Here is a 23,127-nt window from a genome sequence, read left to right as displayed (position 1 = left end):
CCTCTTAAAACCCATGGTTGGATCCACTCTGAGACCACTGCCCTGGGAGCCCCCAGGCCTGTGGTCATAGGGGGCCAAACCCAATATGAGGTGCAACACATCCTTGATTCGAGGTGGCACAGGAGGCAACTCCAGTACTCCAGTGGAAGGGCTACCCCTTGTGAGAGGCATCTTAGGTAAAGAGTAGAAATATTCAGGCTAGTCGCCTTATTGAAAGATTCCATGAAAAAAATGCAAACAAGCCTGGGGGGGGAGAATGTAGCCTTGAATCCTATACTTGTACTCAAATTGTTTTTGCTCAGAGATTGCTTTTGAAAGCAATCAAAGTGAGGGGAGCCGGATGTCAACTCTCCGTGTTGACATTTCATGCATACAGTCAGCGGAGCTGGATCTCAGATTACAGTAGCTGAGTTGAGATGGGTAATGTGATTTATGACACAGACTGAGGAGAGGAAAGGAACATGGAAAAAGTTCAGAAGCAAAGAGAGCAAAGAAATGGCTGCTAATAAATATTGCCTAATGAAGAATGCATAAAGAAGCTGTTATTAAATCACTGGTTTTTGTATTAAGACATTGGCTTGCTTATTATGAATCAGGAATGGCATCTTTAGGAAACTTTACACTCTGCTCACCTCATAGTTGACATCTACCATGTACTGCACAAGGGGTTGCCCTTGAAGTTCATTCAGAAGTTTCAACTGGTTCAGAATAGTCGTATAGGTAGTGATGAGCATGTCGTAATTCAAGATGCTGGTTGCTACATATAAAATCCAACTGGCAGACTTGGTTACTTGAGGGACTGCCTGTCTCCCATAGTATCTGCCTAGCATCTGCTAGAAGAATCTCAGGTTCCTTCTATTAAATATTGCTATATTTTAGGACCATGGAAGTGTGCCTTCTCTGAAGCAGCACCTGCCCTCCATAATGAGGTTTTCCCTAATATTGGAATGTACTTTGGTGAGGGTGATTGAACCCCTATTTTGGAGGGATTCCCATCTATTTTTGTCATTTCTGCCATTGTTATTCTTTTGTTGTTGATGTCATGTTACTTCCAGTCACTGGGAATCAGATGACATATACATTTAAATAATAATAAAAATAGTAAGTATTATTATGTTTATAGCAATATAAATAAAATCAACCAAATCCTGAGCCAAGCAGCTACACTTCTTCTGGTACCTCCAAAAGAGAGAGAGAGGGAGAGAGAGGGAGAGAGAGGGAGAGGGAGAGAGAGAGAGAGAAAGAGAGGGAGGGAGGGAGGGAGGGAGGGAGGGAGGGAGGGAGGGAGGGAGAGAGAGAGAGAGAGAGAGAGAGAGAGAGAGAGAGAGAGAGAGAGAGAGAGAGAGAGAGAGAGAGAGATCAATGCTAATTTACCAGGACAAGTTGTCTTTTTTCTGAGTCCTATCAGAAAAATCATTGCAAAATGTGGTCTGCTCACATTAGCACACCAATGACACAAGTGCTGAAAAGCTATTTCCTGGAAGAGTCAGATTTGTTAAACTGTTATGCTCATTCTCTTGACATTTTCCTCTCCCTGCATCTGCCTCCAAATCAGGGATCAGACATATGTTTGAGGTGTCCTAAAAAAAAATCAATTTTTTCTAAAAGTTTGGATTTTACACATTATTAGAAGTTCAGATTTTTAAAGTGGAGTAGGACACTACATGGAAACTGACTGCAATATTCTGCCAAAGCAAATAGATGAACATTCAGAACCAGGCCAATGTCAACAGGATATTGGAAAACAAACCCAATTAGTCATTGCAAGAAAAAGGGGGAGTGGTTACAGACTCTTATATACTATAGTGTCATTAATCAATGAATTGGTTAAGATGGAGCCACTTTGATTTTTTCTTACCAAAGGAAACCTATGGGCACTTCATCCCTATTGTATTCCAGAAGAACCTCCTGTTGGCCTGTTGGGCCTATTTTTCACCCTTCCCAGACTCCAGAGGGTTTCCTAAAGCCCGGGGAGAGCGAAAACGGCCTTCCTTGGCCTTCCGGGTGGCCAAAAATCAGCTGGTTGGCACGTGCATGCACGCTGGATCTGATGGCTCGCGTGCTCACATATGGCTCCATGTGTCACCACTTTGGCATGCATGCCATAGGTTCGCCATCATGGACTAGAACCTCTCTAAGGTTATTGAAACCATGTCTCCTAAATCTAATGTATTCTAAATTTGTCTTTCTATAGAATCTATGTGATTTTTTTTTACATATAACCAAGTATGCTATACAAATATGAATGTTCCTTCCTAGCAGTTTCTATGATAGAAACGTTATTATTACACTATAAACATTGGTCTGAACAGAACTAATCTTTTCACCAAAAAGCCCATTGATGATTGTTACAAAACCAGCATGGTAAAAATGATTGTTTCTCATTGTTGGTTAAATATATTTGATCCATTATCCAAAATAGAATATAAATTAAAAAGACAAAGATATCCTTTGGCAAGCAATCTAAAGGATTTTAAAAATACTTAAGAAATCAGAAAAGCCATTTTTTTTTGAGGAGGAGTGATAAGCATTAAGCAACGCACATTAAAATATTCAACAAGAAAATTGTTTAAAATTCAATTAGAGGGAAATATAAATATATAAAAACTATATAAATTGCTTTAGGTATTGTCTTCAAACTTTCTGTACAGATCCTAAGGTGCTAATTTTTAATTTATAAACTCTCCCTCTGGCATTAATGGATAAAGAAATGATTGGAAGAAAACACAACAAGAGAAATGAGGACATTAAGGACATTCAGATTTCACATTTTTTATGCCATGGAAAGAAAGAATCAAAACAAAATCTAAACAATGCTTTAATGAAACCTTGCATGCCTGCAGGTGGAGCACATGTACAAACAATATTTTCAATCACAGTTTAGAATAAGATCAATCTATGGAAAAACTAGAAAATTTATTTTGCCTAAGCTTATTATCAAAAAATGCCAGATTAAACAAGAATCAGTATTAGGTTTTACCTGTAATAGGACTGACATCAAATAGTATCAAGATTCCATTAAAGACATAAATCATTAATAAATTAACAGAAAAAATAGAGCTATTATACCTAAGAAAAACAATAAAATTCAGTTAGATTGTATCTTACTTGGAATCAACATAAATGTCGCCAAATAATTTGCAAACATTCTAAGTTCTCCAAAATCATGAATTGGGTTGATATAACATAAAATGTTCAGAGGAAAGAAGTATGAGACTCACTCTCAAGATGGAAATTGCAGACTGAATGAATACGTATATGCCTGCATGCATCAGTTGTAACTATAATGCTAAAATGAAATAATAATCAAGTTCAGGTCTGAAAACACTCCTTTTAAATCTATTTCCAAGCCTTAGTGAATGTATAGGAGTTAATTCTAAGTTAAGGTTGCAATATTAATTTCATGTTATGATAAAAATGGATTTTTCCTTTTGACCATTTTAGTAAATTAGATTATATTAACAAGGGAACATGGGGAAAATATACTGTATATTGCTGTTAAAAGCAGCATTTCTTAAACTTTCTTAAAGACATTCTTTGTAAAACCAGATCGTTTTCTAAAGATCTTGCAGTACACCATTGTATTGTGGTTGACTGAGGTTGGTGGAAACCAGAGTTCAATAATATCTGAATCTAAATATAAATTAATCTGATAGGAGATTCTGGCCAAAGGAAGCATACACACATTCACTCCATAACATTTCTTTCTATATATACTGTATATATGTATGAAATCAGCCATTGAAATGGCTGGAATGGTTCTGAAATGAGCCGTTTCAAAGATTTGGGAGTAAATATATGTATTCATGCAAGTCCACAAACCAATCCTATCAAACAGAAAATATTTCACTGGAGGCAGAAGCCACAATGGAAAAGTACAAATAGCTGTAGATCCCAATTTCTTTTACAAATCTTGCAATGATCCCAGTAATAATACTGCATTCCTTTCTAAAATGCTGGGATCTTTCTGTGTGAGATTCCCTTCTCACGTATTATACATATGGATTTCTATTTAGCCGAGAGCATTCCTAACATCATTCAGAAAAGAGTCTATCCATTGCAAAAGTATTACTTATATTCAGCATTCAATATGTGATTACTATTGATAATACTCATTCAATCTGCAAAAGAAATACTGCTTCTGGAAAAGACTGAAGAGCCCACATAAACCTGTGGAGAAGAGCTTATGTACTGTAAAAAAAAGGGAAGTCACAATTGTCTGTGATACTGCGAGTGTTGTGTGCTGAAAAATGATTGCATAAGTTTACCAACACTGTCACTGATAAGCCTAGTGATGCCTAATAACAGCAACTTCTCTGTGAATATTTATCTTTTATAGACTAGATATATCCCTAAATGTATGAGGTATCTTCAACACTTCAACATGTTTAGAAATGTGAGAGGCAGGAAATTTGGGTCAGGACTTGCAAAAAGGCAATGCACATATGATAAAATCTAATGTGAGTATGAACAAGAGAAGAGAGTAAGGATATAATGTAAGTAACTTTGCAGTAACGAGAATGGAAGAAATAAATGGATTGGTAAAAATCTGACTTTTATATTTGTTAAATGTATGGATACATATATAGATAATTACATATCATGAAATACAACTCATAACATAAAATGTGACAAATAATGGCATCTAGGTATGTGCAAAAAATTTGCAATGTTGTTTTAAATGAACTTTGAAAGTGAATTCTTTATCTTTATCACAAGATAGAAAATGGCAGGCTTCAAGAAGAAAACCCAAGGAAGGCACTTAATGATAGCATAATACAGAAATTGGAAACCTCCCCAATTCTGCTGAACCACAACTTTCAAGAGCACTAGCAATAGGGAGCACTGAGCAGCCCATTGAATTTAGCCCCTAAAGGAAATTGGGACAACGTAACTGGCAAAATACAGTTTTTCATTTTGTCTGTCTTTTGCTATGCACACCTATTTCACACACACCTATTTCAGTTGTCAAGAAATAGCAAAAATGCTACCAAAAAAGCAATTATTTTGCTTCTAAATATTTGGAGGTACAATTTAGGAATGCACTGAAGGGCAGAAAAATGGAGCTGGTATAAAAATATGGAAAGGCACGTTAATGCTGTTATAGCATAGCATTTGATCATAGGCAGTGAAGCAAAATAAAGAAGTAACAAATTTGAAATTCGTGCATTTTGGAGGAAGTTAAAAATAAATATATAAAGCCCAAGCACCTTTAGGGGAAGACCAATATTCAAGTAGAATAGTTGCTTAACACAAAGAACTCCTACACTGTATTCTTAGATAAGTATTAGTGTTATCTCAGTGACTAAAGATAATCCACTTCAAAGCCAGTATCAAGAGATGAAGTTTAAAATATCTCTAACAAGTCACCAATGCCAAGAATTCCTGAAACATCTCAAGCTTTAAGAGTGTTCTTCCAGACAGCAAGCTGTAAGAAGTCTTTATATTAATTTCTCCCTAAGGCATTTAGTGGCTTTCTTATGGATAATTCTACAGGTGCATTTTCTGCGAATGATATAACATAGGCAAGCCTATTCCACAGGACATCAGGCACTTGCTTCTTGTATTATCTCTTCTTCCTATCCCAAAAGAACCTTTTGCATCCTGCGTGCAGCAACAATGGCTTCATCTTCTGAATCAGATTCACTCTGGGAATTAGAACTCTGAGATGCAGAACTGTAAGGGGAAGAACACTCTGGGGAACAAAGGTAGTGCATCAGTGGAACCCGGTATTTCCCACAGAAGTCGACAAATTTTATTTGGCGGACACAGCTGTCAAAATAGACTCCTAAAAAGAGAAGAAATGAAGTTTTTAAAATAGTGTGTGGTTATTGTATAAACATGGACATACATCATGTTTCATGGTCTTTCCTATCTTGTGCAAAACATGTATTTTAAGTCATTAGGTCCTTAGTTTATGACAGCTGCAAATCTGGATCTTGACAGATTTGAACATTGGGCGCTAACAAAATGAAACTTTTTAAAAATGTTTTGACAAAATAATAATGTTGCCAAAAAAAAGGTCCAGATGCAAGTAACTGTAGTAAAACACCTTCACAAAGGAATTTGATTTGAAAGTGGCAGATTCTGTGAAAGAGACTTACAGTTCTCTGACTGAGGGGATTGCATATGCCTTCCAGAAGTTCAGGCCTGCATTCCTTTACAACAGCAGAAAACTAGCTGACTGGTAAGTGATCAATTGGTTTCCCTTAAAAACACTGAAGGAGATTGGGAATAGATTTATCATAGTCAACCCAGAAAATAATTTCATCTGGACTTTTTGGGGAAGGTAGATTGACTTTGGAGAATGGATTCATTATATTAAACTGTATAACAATTGATAACAGATGGTATTAAGAAACAAACATGGATATTTAATTCAGGACAAATCATAATTATTTGTTGGAATTATCTGGGATAGATAAGAAGCTGTGGTAAACTTTCTCCAAGTTGAATACAATAAATTTGTTAACAGAAGGTTTTGAAATTTTACTCTTGCCTTTTTTGTTGTTGTTAAATATTTTGCCATTAATATGGTAGATCAGTGGTAGTCAACCTGGTCCCTACCGCCCACTAGTGGGCGTTCCAGTTTTCATGGTGGGCGGTGGGGGGGTTGCTGTAACTCTGCTTTATAATTTTTATAAAGTAAAGTTACTTCCCTACTTTATAAATCACCATTACTGTGGAACTTGTGGGCGGTTATAAAAAATTACTACTAAAAGAGATACAAAAGTGGACAGTAGGTATAAAAAGGATGACTTCCCCTGTGGTAGATAGATGACAGGTTAATAATTTGCAAATAGAATTAGAAGTTTCAAAATGTTTTGGGCCTGTTTTGCTCAGTGAATCAGTGTTCAACAAGGGGGGGAATAATATGTGTTGTTTGTGTCTTTTTTTTAATGAAACTTTTTAAATGTTTTCTTTCGTTTTTTTGTTTGTTCTTGTTAAAAAATGAGTTTTGTATTTTAACTTTTTAAAAATAAAAATTACTGAGTTGTTTTGATTTTTTAAACTTTAAGCTTAGCACTTAGTTAAAAAAAAAACCCATTAAAATGGTTCCCCAAAGTCTTGAAAAAAGTGCTACTGATTTCTAAATTTAATTTTCTCTTAAAAGCAGAAAAAAGAATGTACCTCCACACTTAGGATTAGGACAATTGCTGGCCAGATTCAAATATCGAAAGAGATTTCCAGGGAGATCACTAGTAACATAAGGAATATTGCGAGTTTTGATAGTGCGTCCAGCCAGTTCTTGGAGGCTTGGAGGATTGTAGGTCAATTCACGGACAAATCTCACAACCAAAGGATTCCCACGCAAACTCAGTTCTTCAAGCTGAACCAGATTCAGGATCTCCCGAGGAAGGTATGTCAGTAAGTTATTGTGAAGGCTAAGAGAGCGAAGTGAATGCAACCTGGAAATGAGAGACAGGTATACCAAAATGAGCAACAAATCCTTTTCCAGGATGATAGATATTATCTACCTGTGAATTAAACAGTGCACTTCCCTAATATGCATAGTGAAGCTATTATAAATAATGAACACACAGAATGATTTCTCTGTGCTAATATAGAATGTTTCTGCATTTTCTGAATATACTATATTCCTTATTAATTTTTAGAGTAATGAAACTGCTTTTTAAAACTCAGTAATTAAAAAACACATGAGTCTAATTTATAATATACCAGAATAGGACCATACGCATGGCTCCATAACAAATATATGTTCTCTTGAGTGTAGTAGATTTAGGGCATGATCCTGATTACACTTATTAAATACAGCAATTTTATCAAAGGAGACAAGGTTGGACAGGCACAATGTACCTTTTTCTCCGGCGTATAAGGCGACTGGGTGTATAAGACGACCCCCTACTTTTCCTGTTAAAATATAGGGTTTGGGCTATACTCGGCATATAAGACTACCCCTCTTCCGAGGCACACCAAATAGCCAATCAGCCTCCATTTTATTTCCAGCGCCTTTCTCCCAGCTTGGACTGAACCAGATGGTTTTTCCTTCCAACATTCCCCTTCCCCAAACTGGATCCCAGATGAATTATTGTTATTATTATTTTTAGTGTGCAAAAAGGGTTTGGGGAATAATTGCAGATGTTTTCCCCTTCTTGATTGTTGGTTTTGAGATAGATAGATAGATAGATAGATAGATAGATAGATAGATAGATAGATAGACAGACAGACAGACAGACAGACAGACAGACAAGAAAGGAGGATATGGAAATGATAGATGATAGATAGGTAGATAGAAAGATAAGGAAGGTGGATATGGAAATGATAGATAATAGATAATAGATAATAGATAATAGATAGATAGATAGATAGATAGATAGATAGATAGATAGATAGATAGATAGATAGATAGATAGATAGATAGATAGATAGATGTAGAAAGACAGAGAGAGAAATAGATGAACAGAGATAGGGAGGGGGCTGGAGAGGGAGGGATCTGCCACCCAATATCCTTGTTGTCACGAGAACCCCAATTCCTCTCCTTGAATGGGGGAAGGTTGAACAAGACACAGCAAACAACAGCCCATCTCCCATCTGCACACTTGAAATAGACAAAGCAGGCTCCGTCTTAATGCGCTGGCAAATCCCGTTTAGCGTTGATCGTTAGCTTTGGGAAGGAGATTCAAGAGCAGTCTACCTGGGGAAGGGAGATTGGAGCTCCAGGCTCTGGAAAAGGGACTCTGTACATGCTTCTATGTTCTGGTGTTTGTGATGCATTTGGGGGGGGGGGGAAATAGAGCTTTGGAAAGGAAACGGTGAACGAGCCGAGTGTGGAAATAGCCTAGAAAATATCTGGGGAACATTAGGCAGACTCACCTCGGGGCACCCTGCAACAGGACGGGGGCAGGAAGAAAGAAGATCGCGGACACCAGGTATAAGCGGGGCGGGTTTCTGGGGGTTTCTCTGCCTTGGGAAGGCGGGAAATAAACCTGAGAGTAGTAAAAGTGCTCAGCGGGAATGAGGTGAGAGAGAAAAAAGATCCATCTCTGTCGTCAGTTTTATAAATGACCCTCTGATCCGGCCACCGTCCTTTCACAATCCCAGCCATGGGAGAAACTTTTCTACACTGCCCGCTGCGCACTCCACATGGCCGGGTTTTGGTGTCGTTACCGCCGGTTTTGTTTTTGTTTTTTTGTTATGGCCTTTCTTATACCCAGCATATAAGATGACACCCGATTTTTGATTTTTTTTTGGGGGGGGGGGTTAAAAAGTCATCATATGCCGGAAAATATGGTAGTTGCACGAAAGTTTCTGTTTTCTTGCTAGTGCCTATTGATTTTAGCATGAAAATTCAGACATTTACCAACATGCTGTTTGATAATCTGGTTAAAAACCTTGCCTACTGTAGATGTCATGCTAACAGATCTGTAATTTTCAAATCCTTCTGAAGATGGCTTTGCCTCCTCCAGTGTTCTAGGATTTCATATAATCTTTTGGAGTTTTTAAAGATTACTAAGACTGGTACTGCAACCACTTCTGCAAGTTTGTCCAGTACAGTGCTCTAGAATGTAAGCCAACTGGTCCTGAATTTGTTTAAATTACATGTAATGATCATCATTTAGCAACCACAATTGGGACCAGCTGCTCTGTTGTTGGGCAAGCAATCATTAAGTGGGAAATCACATCACTGTGAATATCAGGCACAAGCAATCAGAACCACTTGTGAATAGTCTTCAAGCAGCTTTATTTTAAACACCTATTTGATTTTTCCTTTCAAACAGTCAGATAAAACCTGTGCGACCTCTGACAAGCAGCTGGGTGCCACAGGGGCGGTGGAATGTGCATATGTCCGCAGCGTGCATGCACGACCAGGACGCCTGGCCCTGTGCACAGCATACTGGTAGCAAGTTTTTTTGCACCATGGCAACCAAATGGACACCAAATGAGACAGTTGGTAAGCAAGTCTAAGGTCTCTCTTCTTGTCTATCCTAAATTACCCTTTTCTCATTCCCCTGCACCTTCAGAGGGAAAAGAGATACAAAATAGGAGAATTCTGCCTTCTCACCATTATGCATAACTGCTTCACCACTTTCTCTTTAAAAGTGCCTTGTTTTATTTTCATTTCTAATGTACATAAAGAACGCTTTTTATTCTTTCTGGTATCTCTTGCAAGCTTCACCACTTTAGCCTTTAGTTTCGACAGTTTCTTGACATCACTACCTCTTTGGCTTTGTTTTCTTTCTTCCATTTTCTGTAAATTTTGCTTTTTCTCTGAAGTATTTTAGAGAGAAAACATCACTTTCAGTATATTTGATTCTGTGTTTTAGCTACTTTTTTATTCTTATTTGATGTCCTCCTGATGAGACTAGTGAGGTTCCTTCTCAGGTTTTATAAGCTGCATCCTATCTCTTCTCAGCAGTCCTTTCTGAAAATAGCAAGATCCCTTGTCAAATTCCTGGGTGCAAGTAGTCCTTGTTTAAAGACCTCTTGTTCAGCAACTGTTCAAAGTTATACCAAACTGAAGGTATCTGTTATGTCTAGTCCTTGAAGTCTGGCACTCTAGCACCTCCACAATCATGTAATCATAAATGTAATCACTTACATTTATGATGGTTGCACTGACTCAAGGTCACATGATTGCAACATTCCCTGAAGACTTCCCAAAAATAAACCCATTGGAGAAGATGGCAAACGTCACAAATTGCTTGGGTATGTCTCTCCTACTTATGCACTTCACACAACCCCTCTGCACTCACGCTGCATCTCCCCGGGTGCTCCCACACCCTCCTGAGCCTTGCTGAACTTGTGCTACATCTCCCCAGCCACTCGCACATCTTGGACATTTCCCAAGCGTTCCACTACACTCTTGCTATGGCTACCTGGCAACTCATACACCTTTCTTACCTGACAGCAGCCATCTCAAGTCCAGTTGTCCATTTCCATCACATATGTACTCTTCCTGAGCCTTACTGCACTTGTGCTGCATCTCCATAGCCACCTAATCTCCCACTGAAAACAGCCATTTACTTGCCTGTGGCCTTCTTACAACTCACCTAGGACTTGTAAAGAGGTACTTGCTTAACAAGCCACAATCCTCCTTTAATAATGGCAACAGGGACTGCATGGATTGCCATCACACTTTACATTATGACAGTATTGCTTAATAATGGACATTTTTGGTCCCAAATGCAGTTGTAACTCAAGCACTATCTGCAATCAGTTTCAGCTCAATGGAAATAGTATATATACCAATAGTATAATAGTATATAATTTTCACTAAATCACTAAATCAAATATCACACTATTTGAGCTCATAGTAATCGCAATCTACAAGTATTGTTTATAGATCAGCATGTGCAATTATTGTACAATTTGCTAATTGTGGTGCTGCAATGAATTACACACCTTCTCGGCATTGTGAGATTATGTTATTATATAGAAGATAGTCTCCTTTTCATACAAAAACACTTCAAAAGAAAATATTATCAGTTTTTTAGACACTAAATTTAGGACACAGATATCAGAAAGAGTAACATCGCTAGAAATACTTACTGTGCCAACTGAGGTGGAATACTCTGTATCCTGTTATCACAGAGGACTAGGTAATTTAGTGAAGACAGGTTTGCTAACTCTGGTGGAATGGAAGTAATGAAATTTCCCCCAAGATACAAAAATTCTAAACTGAAAGAGAAACCAAAATCAATACATAAAATTTGCATCCATTTCTGACAAAGTATTGATTCAGCAAGTCATTTAGAACATAAATCAGTGGACCTCAACCTTTTACATATATTACAAAATGATTATATTAAAGAAACTTTAATAAACAAATTTGAAAACAAAGGAAAAGGAAATGGTTCATCAGGTTAAGTTTCTCCAGGTAGGTTCCTTCAATTAAAAAAATGCTATCAGGAAAATAATAATAGATGATGAAAAATAATTTCTTTCTCCCTCTCCAAATGCCTCCCAAAATGAATTTCTATCTGCCAGACAGTTGCTGAAACCACTCAGAAAATAAATCAATAGTCAGCAAAGCTTTACAAAGCTCAAAGCAATCATTGTCTGGTACATGTAAAAGTTATGAAACATGGATTCGGAAGTCATGAAGTGAAACCCAGTCTTTGTATTTGTATTCCAATGTAGATACAAGTACAGGAGTCATAGTTTGAAGATGCAAAAGCTTTAAAGCTGTATTGCAGGAATGCAGCAGAAATCTAGATTGCTATATTTCTGATTGGTCATAATTCTATTTTAGAAGAAGTTTCAAAGACAATAAAATGCCCTGCCAGTTTGCTAAGTGAGATATGAGATGCCAAGGTGACTGTCATTTCTTCTGTGTTTATGTCTGTTGAAGGATTTGATATCGCAAGTATGCTTTATTTTCCTCCAGAAATACAAAAGGAAAAGAAGTCATGGTCGGGCCCAGCCTTGGTAAACCCTAAGTGAGGCTAGAGAGACAACTGCTGTGTTCCTCCTCTAATAAAGCTTATTGGACTTATTTTGAGTTCTATTTAGATTACTTCTGCTGCTTCATCTATTACCAATTGATAATTGGCACAAACCACATTGGCTTACATCAAATTATAAATAAATTGTTTTTATGTCTCTTCAGTATGTAGGAGAAAGAGAACTTTGATCTTGAAGTGATAGAGTATTTTTTTCCTTATGTGCATGCTGTCTGCTTAAAAGCTCAAGTCAGCACATAAAAATTAACTTGGTGGAAGCAATTAAAACAAGGTCACACAAGTTTCACAAATGAATAGATACTTGGACCTAGGTCTCTAAATTCTGCATTAGACTGTAGTGAACTTTGTGGCAAAGTTTAGCTCTATCAACTATTCTTTAATAATTAATAGTAACAATACTTTAATAATACGTAACCACAATGCTCAGAAATAGTATGCCTCTAAACACACAAAATTAATTACCAGGTAATATTCAGATTTACAGATTAACAGAGTTGGAAGGGACTTTATAGGCCATCTAACACGCCCAAGCAGGAGACCCTACACCATTTCTGACAAATAGCAGTCCAATCTCTTCTTGAAAGTCTTCAGTGATGAAGTTCCCACAACTTCCAAGGGCAAGCTCTTCAACTGGTTGATTGTTCTGTCAGAAATTTTCTCCTTATTTCTAGGTTGATTCTCTCCTTGATCAGTGTCCATCCATTATTCCTCGTCTGATCTTCAGGTGCCTTGGAAAATAGCTTGACCCCTTCCTCTCTGTGGCAGCCCCTCAAATATTGGAACACTGCTATCATGTTTCCCCTGGTCCTTCTCTTCACTAGACTAGTCATTCCCAGTTCCTATAACCGTTCTTCATGTTTTAGTCTCCAGTGCCTTAATCATCCTGGTTGCTCTTCTCTGCACTTTTTCTAGTGTCTCAACATCTTTTTTATAGTGACCAAAACTGAATGCAACATTCAGTATGGCCTTACTAAGGCTTTATTGAGTGGTTTATTTATTTAGCATATGGCAAATACATGGACTTATAGTAGTTCAAATGTTAATGTCCAGTCCACCCAGCCATTCAAGGACAGAGTGGTCTATGTTAAATAAAATCAGACATTGGCCCAATGTAAGTTTTGATGGACATTCGGACACAATGGGATGGATATTTTGTCGAGGAGCACTACAGTCAGACTGAGGGATAGAGACAAGACCCCATTTAAACGATGAGTCCTGGTAGACACCATGTTGGGTACGGATCCTCTTCAGAGTTGACCAAAGCTGGTGAGGAAGGTCAAAACCTGGCATCTTTTGTGATGCTCGTTGGCCTCCTAGTGATGCACCCTGGAGAGCACAGAAGTGAGAACCAAACAACTAGCAACTATTGGCAGCCAAACTTCATTGAAGAATTGGCAGTTAACAACAGTTGGCAATCAGACATCTTTATAGAACTCCTGGCTCTCTAAATACATGGCAACAGATAAACAAAATGGGCCCTTTCAGGCCTAAAGGACAAGACAGATTGGGAACTGTCAGAATATAGTGGTATTAGTACCTCACTTGATCTTGATTGCATCCCTCTGTTAATCCAATTTATGATTGTGTTGGCTTTTTTGGCTGCCACCGAACAGTTAGCTCATATTTAATAGGTTGTCTACTAAGACTCCAAGATCCCACTCACATATTGCTATTAAGCCTGGTTCCAGCCAGTCTATAAGTGTACTTTTGATTTTTATTGCCTAAATGTAAGAATTTACTTTTCTTTACATTGAATTTCATTTTGTTAGATAGGGCCCTGTGTTCAGGTCTGTCAAGTGTGTTAGCTATTCCTGTCCATGTAGTATCAACTTGGTATCAAATTTGGTAAGTTCCCCTTCTATTCCCTCATCTAAGTCGTTTGAGAAGATATTGAAGAGAACTGGGTCTAAAACGGAACCTTGTGGTAGCCCACAGCTTACTTCCCTCCATGTAGATGTAGACCCACTAAGGACTACTCGATGAGTATGGTTTGTTAGTAAGTTACAAATCCATCTGATGGTGATGCTATATATCCCACTTTTTTCTAGCTTACCAAGAAGTAGGTTTCCTAAGTTTGAAGGCAATGCCTGCAACACCTTCATACCAAAATGGAGAATACCAGAAAATTAATACAGTGAGAAAAATATACTTACATGACTGTGCACCTGCAAATCAGCTATAATTAGATTCTAAAAGAAAATGGAATTGTGCAAAATATTAAACATATACCGTATTTTTCAGAATATAAGACGCACCAAGATTTTGAAGAAGCAAATTAAAAAAAAAGGTTTTGCACTCTGCAGACCTCCCAAAAATGGCCCATTTTTTGCAAAAACGGGCCTTTTTTATCCAAAAAAGGGCATGCATAGCCTTTAGGAGGCTTGTAGAGTGCTCCTGCAGGCTGCCCCCCCAAAAAACTAGCAAAAACCAGTCCATTTTATGCAAAAACAGGTCCATTTTTTGTTTTAAAAAGGGCATGCATAGCCTTTAGGAGGCTTATAGAGTGCTTCTGGGGGCTGGGGGGCCAAAAATGAGCCAAAATGCCTGTTTTTCACTCTTTTTTGCCCTACCCAGCCCCCAGGAGCACTCTGGAAGCCTAAAGGCTATGCACGGTTGTTTTTGCAAAGGGGGCGGGGTTTCAGAGGCCAAAAATGCTGTATTCAGTGTATAAAACGCACCCAGATTTTCACCCTATTTTTTGAGGAGAAAAGGTGCATCTTATACTCCGAAAAATACGGTAATCAAATACTATTTTAACATTATTCTAAAATCATTTTCAAGAGGATGTTGCACTGTTTTTTTCTAACTTTATAGAACCTCTTAAATATATATAGCAAACTGATCATACTAAGAGGGAAGAACATAGGAAACTACAATAAGAAATTAGAAGAGATTAAACAAACTGTCCCTGGGTTGAAATATTGGCAATGGTGACTAGAAAACAAGCTATAGACTAAAATGATGACAATTAGAATAATATTTTGAACTGGAAGCTAGGCTTCCAATTGCACACTTGCACTCTCACTCCTGAGACATGTCTTCCCCTTCAGAAAGTTTTCTTTTTACTTGAGTGTATCATGTTCTATGACTAGGACCCTTGAAGAATAAAAATTCCTGAGAATCTGTGCACACTCAGATCCATTATACTCCCAAGAACCATTGTTTATGTCCCAGGCTTCTTATGGTCTCTCAGTGATATTTCCCATTTTTTGCTTTTCAGTGTAATTAATATGCTTTATTTCCAAAACAGCAGAACAGAGGAAAAACTTATTGTGACTGAACATTCCTAAGGTTATAATATGTAAAACAGATAGTAGAAAGAAAATAAAAATAGATACTGTATAAATTGCGGATAAAGCCCCCTCACGGTTTTCATTATAAGGCATCTATATGAATAAAATTAAAATCACAATATTCATTAAATATACAGATAAAGAGACAATACAAAATACAATAAATTAAACCAAGCAAATTTGGTCTAAATTGGCTATAAATATTCTTCCCTGTTTGTTAAAAAAGAATCATTTTCAACCATTACTTCCAGAAGTGAGGCTGTATTTTTCAATTGAAATGTGAAAAGATGGAAAAGCTGAAGAAAGTTAGCTTTGCATATCACCAAAGAAAAATGGATTCAAGGTAACAATTTTGTAGATGGCCAAATTGAAATTTCCAAATAAAAGATTTATGAATTTATTTTTAAGCTACAACTCTCCCACAAAATAAATCTCTTGTGACTAAAGGGACCACCACAAAGCTCATAATCTAATATTGTATCTTTCTGTGTATGTGTGAATCTATCTAGCTATATCATGGAGCATTAAGTGGTGGTAATGAACCAATCAATTCATAAACGAAATTAAAACTCATCCCAAGAACGTTTCTGAAACTCTTATATTAAACTATAACTGAAGTTAAAATGAATGAAAGTGTTGAAATTACCTGAAAGACCACCTACTCCTATACTGTAATGTTTACCTTACATTCTTTTGTAGATCTTACAACAGATACAAGATGAGCAGATTGTATAGTTATAGTTAACTAATATAGTTATGAAATAAGCTGTTGTGGGAGTTGAAAAATACAAAAAGTTTTGAATAGCCTGAATGAAAAAAAATATCAGAAAATCTATTTTTCATCTAAGCTATTCAAAGAATTGTATTTTTTATAAATATTATCTTTGCACGGTTTGATATTTTTTAAAGCTATTCAAATATGTTGTATTAAGTGGCATTCAACCAAAGCTACAAAAATCCAGATGGCTACTAAACGGCCATGAAAGACAGGGAGAACTATGAACTCTCTGCTGCCAACTATTGGTTACCTATATTTTAGCACATAGTCTAATATAAAAGTTCTAAATAACCCAATCATAATTTATTAAACTTGTATGGTATCAGTGAAACAAAGAAATCACAACAAAATCAGTAAAAGATAAATATGGCAATGAAATGAGGCCTCTCCCCCGCCAATAGCATGGTTGAAGAAGCAAATAATAAATTCATTTTTTGTTCAAGAGACAACTGGGAGTTTATGCATAGAACAGCCGCAGATTATCAACACTGAAGGAAAATAGCGAATGAGCTGATAGCCCACTTGAAATAACTAGTCGGTAGTATAAAATCACTGAGACCTCTTAAAAGATGCGTGCCTTGATTGAAGCAGAGGTCACATTTCGAGGAACAGCAACAAGCCCCGCGTTTTCTATCGGGGGGACTGTTGCACCTCCCGTAAAATGCAGCCTAAGCTTCGGCTTGGAAGGTCGCCCGCGGCCGGCTTCCCCGGGGGGCTCTTGGTCCCTTTTCCGAGCCGCCTCACCTGCTGAGCTCCTGGATGGCAGGGGGGATGCTCTGGAGGCGGTTGCTGCCCAGGCTGAGGCTCTGGAGGCGAGAGAGGCCCAGGAGCGAGGCTGGGAAGTGCGTGAACCGGTTGCCGCTCAAGTTGAGGACGCGCAAGGACCGGCCCAGGGGGGCGCTGGCCAGGCCCTTCGGGAGGGACCCGCGGCACCCCAGCCGGTTGTTCTTCGCCAGCAGCGTGTGCAGATGCGCCAGGTCCAGCAGCTCGGGGCCCAGCACCGACAACCCCGTCCCACTCACGTCCAAGACCTCCAGGGCCGGATACCAGCTCCCGAGCCCCGCGGGCAGCTCGCCCGCCGGGGACAGCCAGGAGAGGGGGACCACCAGGCGCCGCGAGGACTGCTCCGCGGCGCCCCTCAGCCGAAGCTCGCCTTCCTCGCCCGCTCGTCGGGCTTTAGCCTCGGCCTGCCCTCCTTCCTCCGCCATCTCTTCAAGACCGGACCCCGGAACCTGAGTACGACCGCGCTCGTAGGGCCCTGAGTAGCAGAACGTCAGGCCGCGCTTCGGCCGCTTTATCCTGCAATCGGTCGAGACTTATACAGGTTCCCGGGCTGCTCCCGCAGGAACGGGCTGGCCCGCGGACGGAGGGAGTTTCTCATTCGGCTTTTCCGAGGGGCGCCCTGGAGCTCAGGGTCCCAGTGTGCTGTCACTGACCTCCACGGGCATTTTTCAACCGTAGGTCTTTGGCTGGCATATCTTTCCCAACCCTGGTCGAAGTTTTTTTCCCCTTGCAGTATAAATTTGCTGTTCAGTATGTATTCCATTCAGAAAATATTGAATTTTACTTTGTTTTAGCAACGTGACTTTTTCTTACTGTACAGTTGACAACCTCGCATTTTTTTTTATACTCTCGTGCTTAAAACAGGAACATGGAAGGCCACTTTATACTAAAGAGAGTCAGGGATCCATCTAGCTGGGTGCTGTAGGCAAGGCACCGAATTCAAAGGAGCAGTTGAGGGTCTTTCCAGATAAAGCTAGTGAGACTCCAATGTGAAACACTTGGGGTCTAATGTTAATCAGTATGCAGGTACAGTGGTACCTAGGTACTCATCTGGGATTCGTTCCCAGAAACACAACTAGTACTAAAAATGGGTATTGAGTAAATCATGTAATCCTTTATTTCAGCCCGAAGGAGTTAGGGTCATGAGGCAGCTGATGCCAGCAAGGTCTACCTTGAGCGTCGAGTACCGGTAGAAAGATTTCTGCTTCAAAACACATTGAGTATTGAATTCGTTGAGTTTTGCAGCATTCAAATACTGAGGTATGACTGTAGTCCCCAACTTATAGCCATTCATTTAGCAACCATTTGAAGTTACAACATCTCTCTGGATGCTTGCTTATATATATAGTAGCAAACAAATTCTGAGAATTTCCATCTCCAGTGTGTATACTAATACTAGTAATATTTATTCAGTAGCTAAAGAACTATAAAACATAAACAAAATAAAGAAAAAGAACTATAAAACATAAACAGAATAAAGAAAACTGACTATATTTTGGTTATCATCTGTTTCTAGAAGTGTTATTGGTTAGCTCAGGCCTGTCAAACTATGGCCCGTGGGCCGAATGCATCATGCAAAGGTTTTGCCCACCCAGGCTCTGCAAGGGCAAAAGTGTCATGATATGCCACATGACACAATCAAGTTGGACAGCTGTGGGTTAGTTCTTTTTAAATAAAAGCTTTGAAATGGGAAATAATGGTTCATTTGAAAAATCAGCCGCTGCCCCTCCTACAGATGCATATGATGTCATGGCTAAGCTAGAAGCTGTTTATCTTGGTGTGCTTGTTGCCCTACAAAAATAGCTTGACTTTCTGTAGAAGTCTTTCCATAGAGAAATATTAAGTATTTATTTCCATACATATTCAATTGTACGAAATTTTACCTGGGTCTGAAATGATGTAATTCAGAGATAGGTTTGGTTTTTCATAGAAAGCTATAATCTAAACTAAACAACCTTGCCTCTAATAGCTGAAATTTGCAAGGATAAGAGTCAGGAAAGTTGACTCAGAATGATTTAAGACTTGCAAGAAATGCAAACAGCAACAAAAAGTTTCAGTATGTAAGGAACAAGAAAAAGGTCAAGGAAATAATTGGTCTACTAATGGGAGAAGATGGCAAGAAGGCAACAGGAAGAAAATGGAACTGTTTACTTTCTTCTTTGTCTCAGTCTTCACACAAAAGGAAAAAATAGTCCAACCTACCAAAAGCAACACTGTGGAGACAGAACAGGAATGTAGATCAAAATAGGAAAGAAATTGGAAATAAAACACTATCTACTCTAGGCAAGTTCAAATCATCAAGAACAGATGGTTCAATCTGAGGGTTCTGAAGGAGATATGATCTTGGAACCACTGAATTAAATCTTTCATTATTCCTGGACCATGAGGAAACTGCCAGAGGACTGGAAAAGAGTTGATTTGGTTCCAACCTACAAAAAAGGGGGGGAAAGTGGACCCAGGAAACTAAAGACCAATCAGCTTGACATTAATACCCAAGAAAATCCTGGAAAAGATAAGCAAGCAGTGAATTTGTGAGCATCAAGAAATGAATAAGGTGATTATTAGAAACCAGTATAGGTTTGCTAAAAAAAAAAAGAGAGATCACTCCATACAAATCTTATTGTCTTCTTTGATAAAGTGACTAAATTAATGAATCAGTGAAACATTGTGGATATAGTATTCTTAGACTCCAATAAGGCATTTGAAAAATAAACCATTGCAGAGAACGTCTTCATAAGATAGAAAAATGTGAGATATAAAGTACCCCCACCAGATGAATTTGCAGTTAAGTGATCAACCAAACTCAGTATGTATTCCTGAATGAAACTATTTCTACATGGAAAGAAGCATGCAATGGGGTACCTAAGGTTCTGTTTTGGGGCCAGTACTCTCCAACATCTTCATAAATGACCTAGATGAGTGGATAGAAGGGAGCTCACCAGATCTGCAGGTGACACCAAGCTGGGTGGAATTGCTAACACTGGATTCAAGATTCAGTAGGATCTTGATAAGACTTGACACTTGGCCCTAGCCAACATGCAGTTCAGAGGTGAGAAAAGTAAGGTGCCTACCTTTAGGCAGGAAAACCCAAATGCAGAAGTACAGAGTAGGCTGTACCTGGCTCAACAGTAGTAACTGTGAGAGGGATCTAGGTGTCCTAGTGGATTACCAATTAAGCAGGAACTAGCAGTGTGCTGCAGCTTCCAAAAAAGCCAATGTAGTCTAGGCCAGTGTTTTTCAACCACTGTGCCGTGGCACACTAGTGTGCCGTGACATAGTGTAAGGTGTGCCGTGGGAGAATTACTTTATATATAGTCAGTATAGGCACAGAGTTAAAATTTTTTAACATTTTCTAATGGTGGTGTGCCTTGTGATTTTTTTTCATGAAAAAAGTGTGCCTTTGCACAAAAAAGGTTGAAAAACACTGGTCTAGGCTACATCAACAGAGGGATAACATCAAGATCATGAGAAGTGATAGTATTGCTTTATATCGTAATAGCGATGTCATACTTGGATTAATGCATCCAATTCTGATCACCACAATACAAAAGACTGAGACTCTAGACAGTATGCAGAGGAGAGCAACAAGATGATAAGGGAGCTGCAGGATATAAAAGGAATGATTAAGGGAACTAGGTATGTCTAGCCTAACGAAGAGAAGAATTAGGGATGATATGATAACTCTTTCGGAAAGCCACAGAAGAGAAGGGGTTGACTTATTCCACAAAGCACCTGAGTAAAGGACAAGAAGCAATGGGTGGAAGCTTGTTAACAAGACAATCAACCTGAAACTAAGGAGAAATTTCCGGACAGAATAACTAACTAATGGAAAAGCTTACCTCTCGGGGTTGTGGGTGTTCTATCACTGGAGGTTTTCAAGAAAAAAATGGACAACCATTTGTCTGGGATGATAGGATGATATAAGGTCTCCTGCCTTGAGCAGGGTTGGACTTTAAGACCTCCAAAATCTCTCTGACAAAATTCCCTATGTTTCTATGAAAGCCTTATTTTTGCTGAGCTGATATATTATTTTCTGAGTCTTTCTCTCTATGAAAAAACCCATTATAATTATTTAAAAGTATAACAACACCTGGAAAAAACAGCTTCAAAATGGAAAAGCCTTGTTAACAAGTATATATTCAAGAGTGAGATATAAAGAGGGTGGGGGGGGAAACATAGTTAGGATAGATTAGCGAAGGTAAGGGAATAAGAAATGACATCAAATTATATTTGGGTTTGCAGAAATATCATCCCAATAAAACAAACTGAGATTTGAAAGAGACACCTATAATAACAAAAAAAGAAAGGGAGAGAAGATGAGAGAATGAGAAGAAGAGGAGGAAAGGAAGAAAGAGGTAAGGAGAGGAGGGTGGAAGGGAGAGAAAAAGAAGGAGAGAGGGTAAGAAAGGGAAGAGGAAAAGTAGGAGTAGGGGAAAGGTAAGGAAAGAAGGAAGGGGAAGGAGAGGAGGAAGGAAGAAAGTAGAGAAGGGAGGGTGGGAAGAAAGAAAGAGAAAATAAGGTGGTGTTATAACAGGTGGAAGGAATGGTAAACAAAGCAACCCAAACTGTATATTATAACCTATTAAATGGAATAACAAATGTATAAGAATGACAAACGTAAAGAAGAATAACAATTATATGAATGTATACTTACAATGGTGTGTAAGAATAAAAAATTAAACAATGGAAAAGCCTCAACAATTTACTGAACAGACTGCTTGGAATGTCCTGGGGTGCTCATGCTAACACTCTTTGTAGAACAGCCCTGGTTTTGATTTATTTCACATCTGAATATTGTGACAGCGTGTGGCTTAACAGCACCCACACCAAATGGTCAATATTCAACTTCACCAGACAATCTATATCTCCTCTTGCACATTGCATCTCACTCCTGTGCACTGATTACCAGTACTTAGCAATATCATACCATCCCACATTAGAAGGTAACAAGTTCTCATTTGGCTATGGTCAAAGATGCTGAACAACAAGGCCCTCCCTATTTACCAGGACAATATACAGCCTATCACAAGATTGAAATCTCGTAGACCAGCATGGAAAAGCTATTAACATCCACCAAGTTAAACCCTCCTGGAATGGTCCAAAATACCCTCTTGTGGTCTGACCATTAGTGATCCCTCTACCAAACTACCCAGTTTTGATCTGCCTCACTGTGTAGTCGAAATTGAACAGAACTAGGTACGGTACTGGAACAAATGCCTCTGCCCTGTATCAATGGGGATGGAAAAATTCCCCTTGTTTTTGTGATCCTGATATGCAAACTGTTAAATATATTGTGCAAGACTGCCCACAGTGTCCATTCCTGGTTTCCTAGAAAATCTGCACAATGCAGCACCAGAGGTGATCGCCTGTGTAGCTGAATTGGATGTCCAGTTATAAGGCTACTGCCATACCCCCATAGAAGTTTTGTATATACTTACGTAGATTGTGTGTATGTTTACTTATCTTCTATCACATTCTCATCATACACTAAATAAATAATAATTATTTATAATTATTCCAAGCCTTATGGACTAGTCTGTCTACCTTTTTACTCAAACATTTATAATGCTCTGACAGTTCAAGTCATATTGTGTCAAATTTTGAGGGTGCAAATTTTCCAAGATATATAAAATGGTTATCCAAAATGGTGTTATTTTAAGAACTTGAGCCTAATGTGGCTTTTCCATTCAGTTAAAATGTATTGAGATAAGTTGGCTTGCTTTTTCCCCCTATGTGATGACTTCCTGGTAGAGTAAACAAAACTAGGTCCAGTGATTTAACTGCAGAGCGAAGGTCAGTTTTCCCTGGTTTTGCAGCTGTTTCCCAATTATCTTCTGCAGAAATTCTC

General features: G+C 38.5%; 1 protein-coding gene across 1 annotated transcript; it reads right to left on the bottom strand.

Moving 5' to 3' along the window:
- Positions 1-2,800: 2,800 nt before the first annotated feature.
- LRRC58 (leucine rich repeat containing 58) lies at positions 2,801-17,733 on the bottom strand. Its single transcript, XM_014066970.2, has 4 exons — positions 17,241-17,733; positions 11,512-11,640; positions 7,132-7,409; positions 2,801-5,788 (listed from the first exon to the last, which is right to left on the bottom strand). Exons 1-4 carry the CDS (start codon positions 17,702-17,704, stop codon positions 5,580-5,582), a joined length of 1,080 nt encoding a protein of 359 aa, XP_013922445.2. The 5' UTR covers positions 17,705-17,733; the 3' UTR covers positions 2,801-5,579.
- Between the last annotated feature and the right edge of the window lie 5,394 nt (positions 17,734-23,127).

The sequence above is a fragment of the Thamnophis sirtalis genome, unplaced genomic scaffold, assembly GCF_051295495.1.
Source record: "Thamnophis sirtalis isolate CommonGarterSnake01/CBP01778 unplaced genomic scaffold, rThaSir2_p1.2 scaffold_5, whole genome shotgun sequence".
Taxonomy (NCBI): Eukaryota; Metazoa; Chordata; class Lepidosauria; order Squamata; family Natricidae; genus Thamnophis; species Thamnophis sirtalis.
The sequence above is the reverse complement of the archived record's forward strand: the minus strand, read 5'-3'. Positions and strand labels throughout refer to the sequence as shown.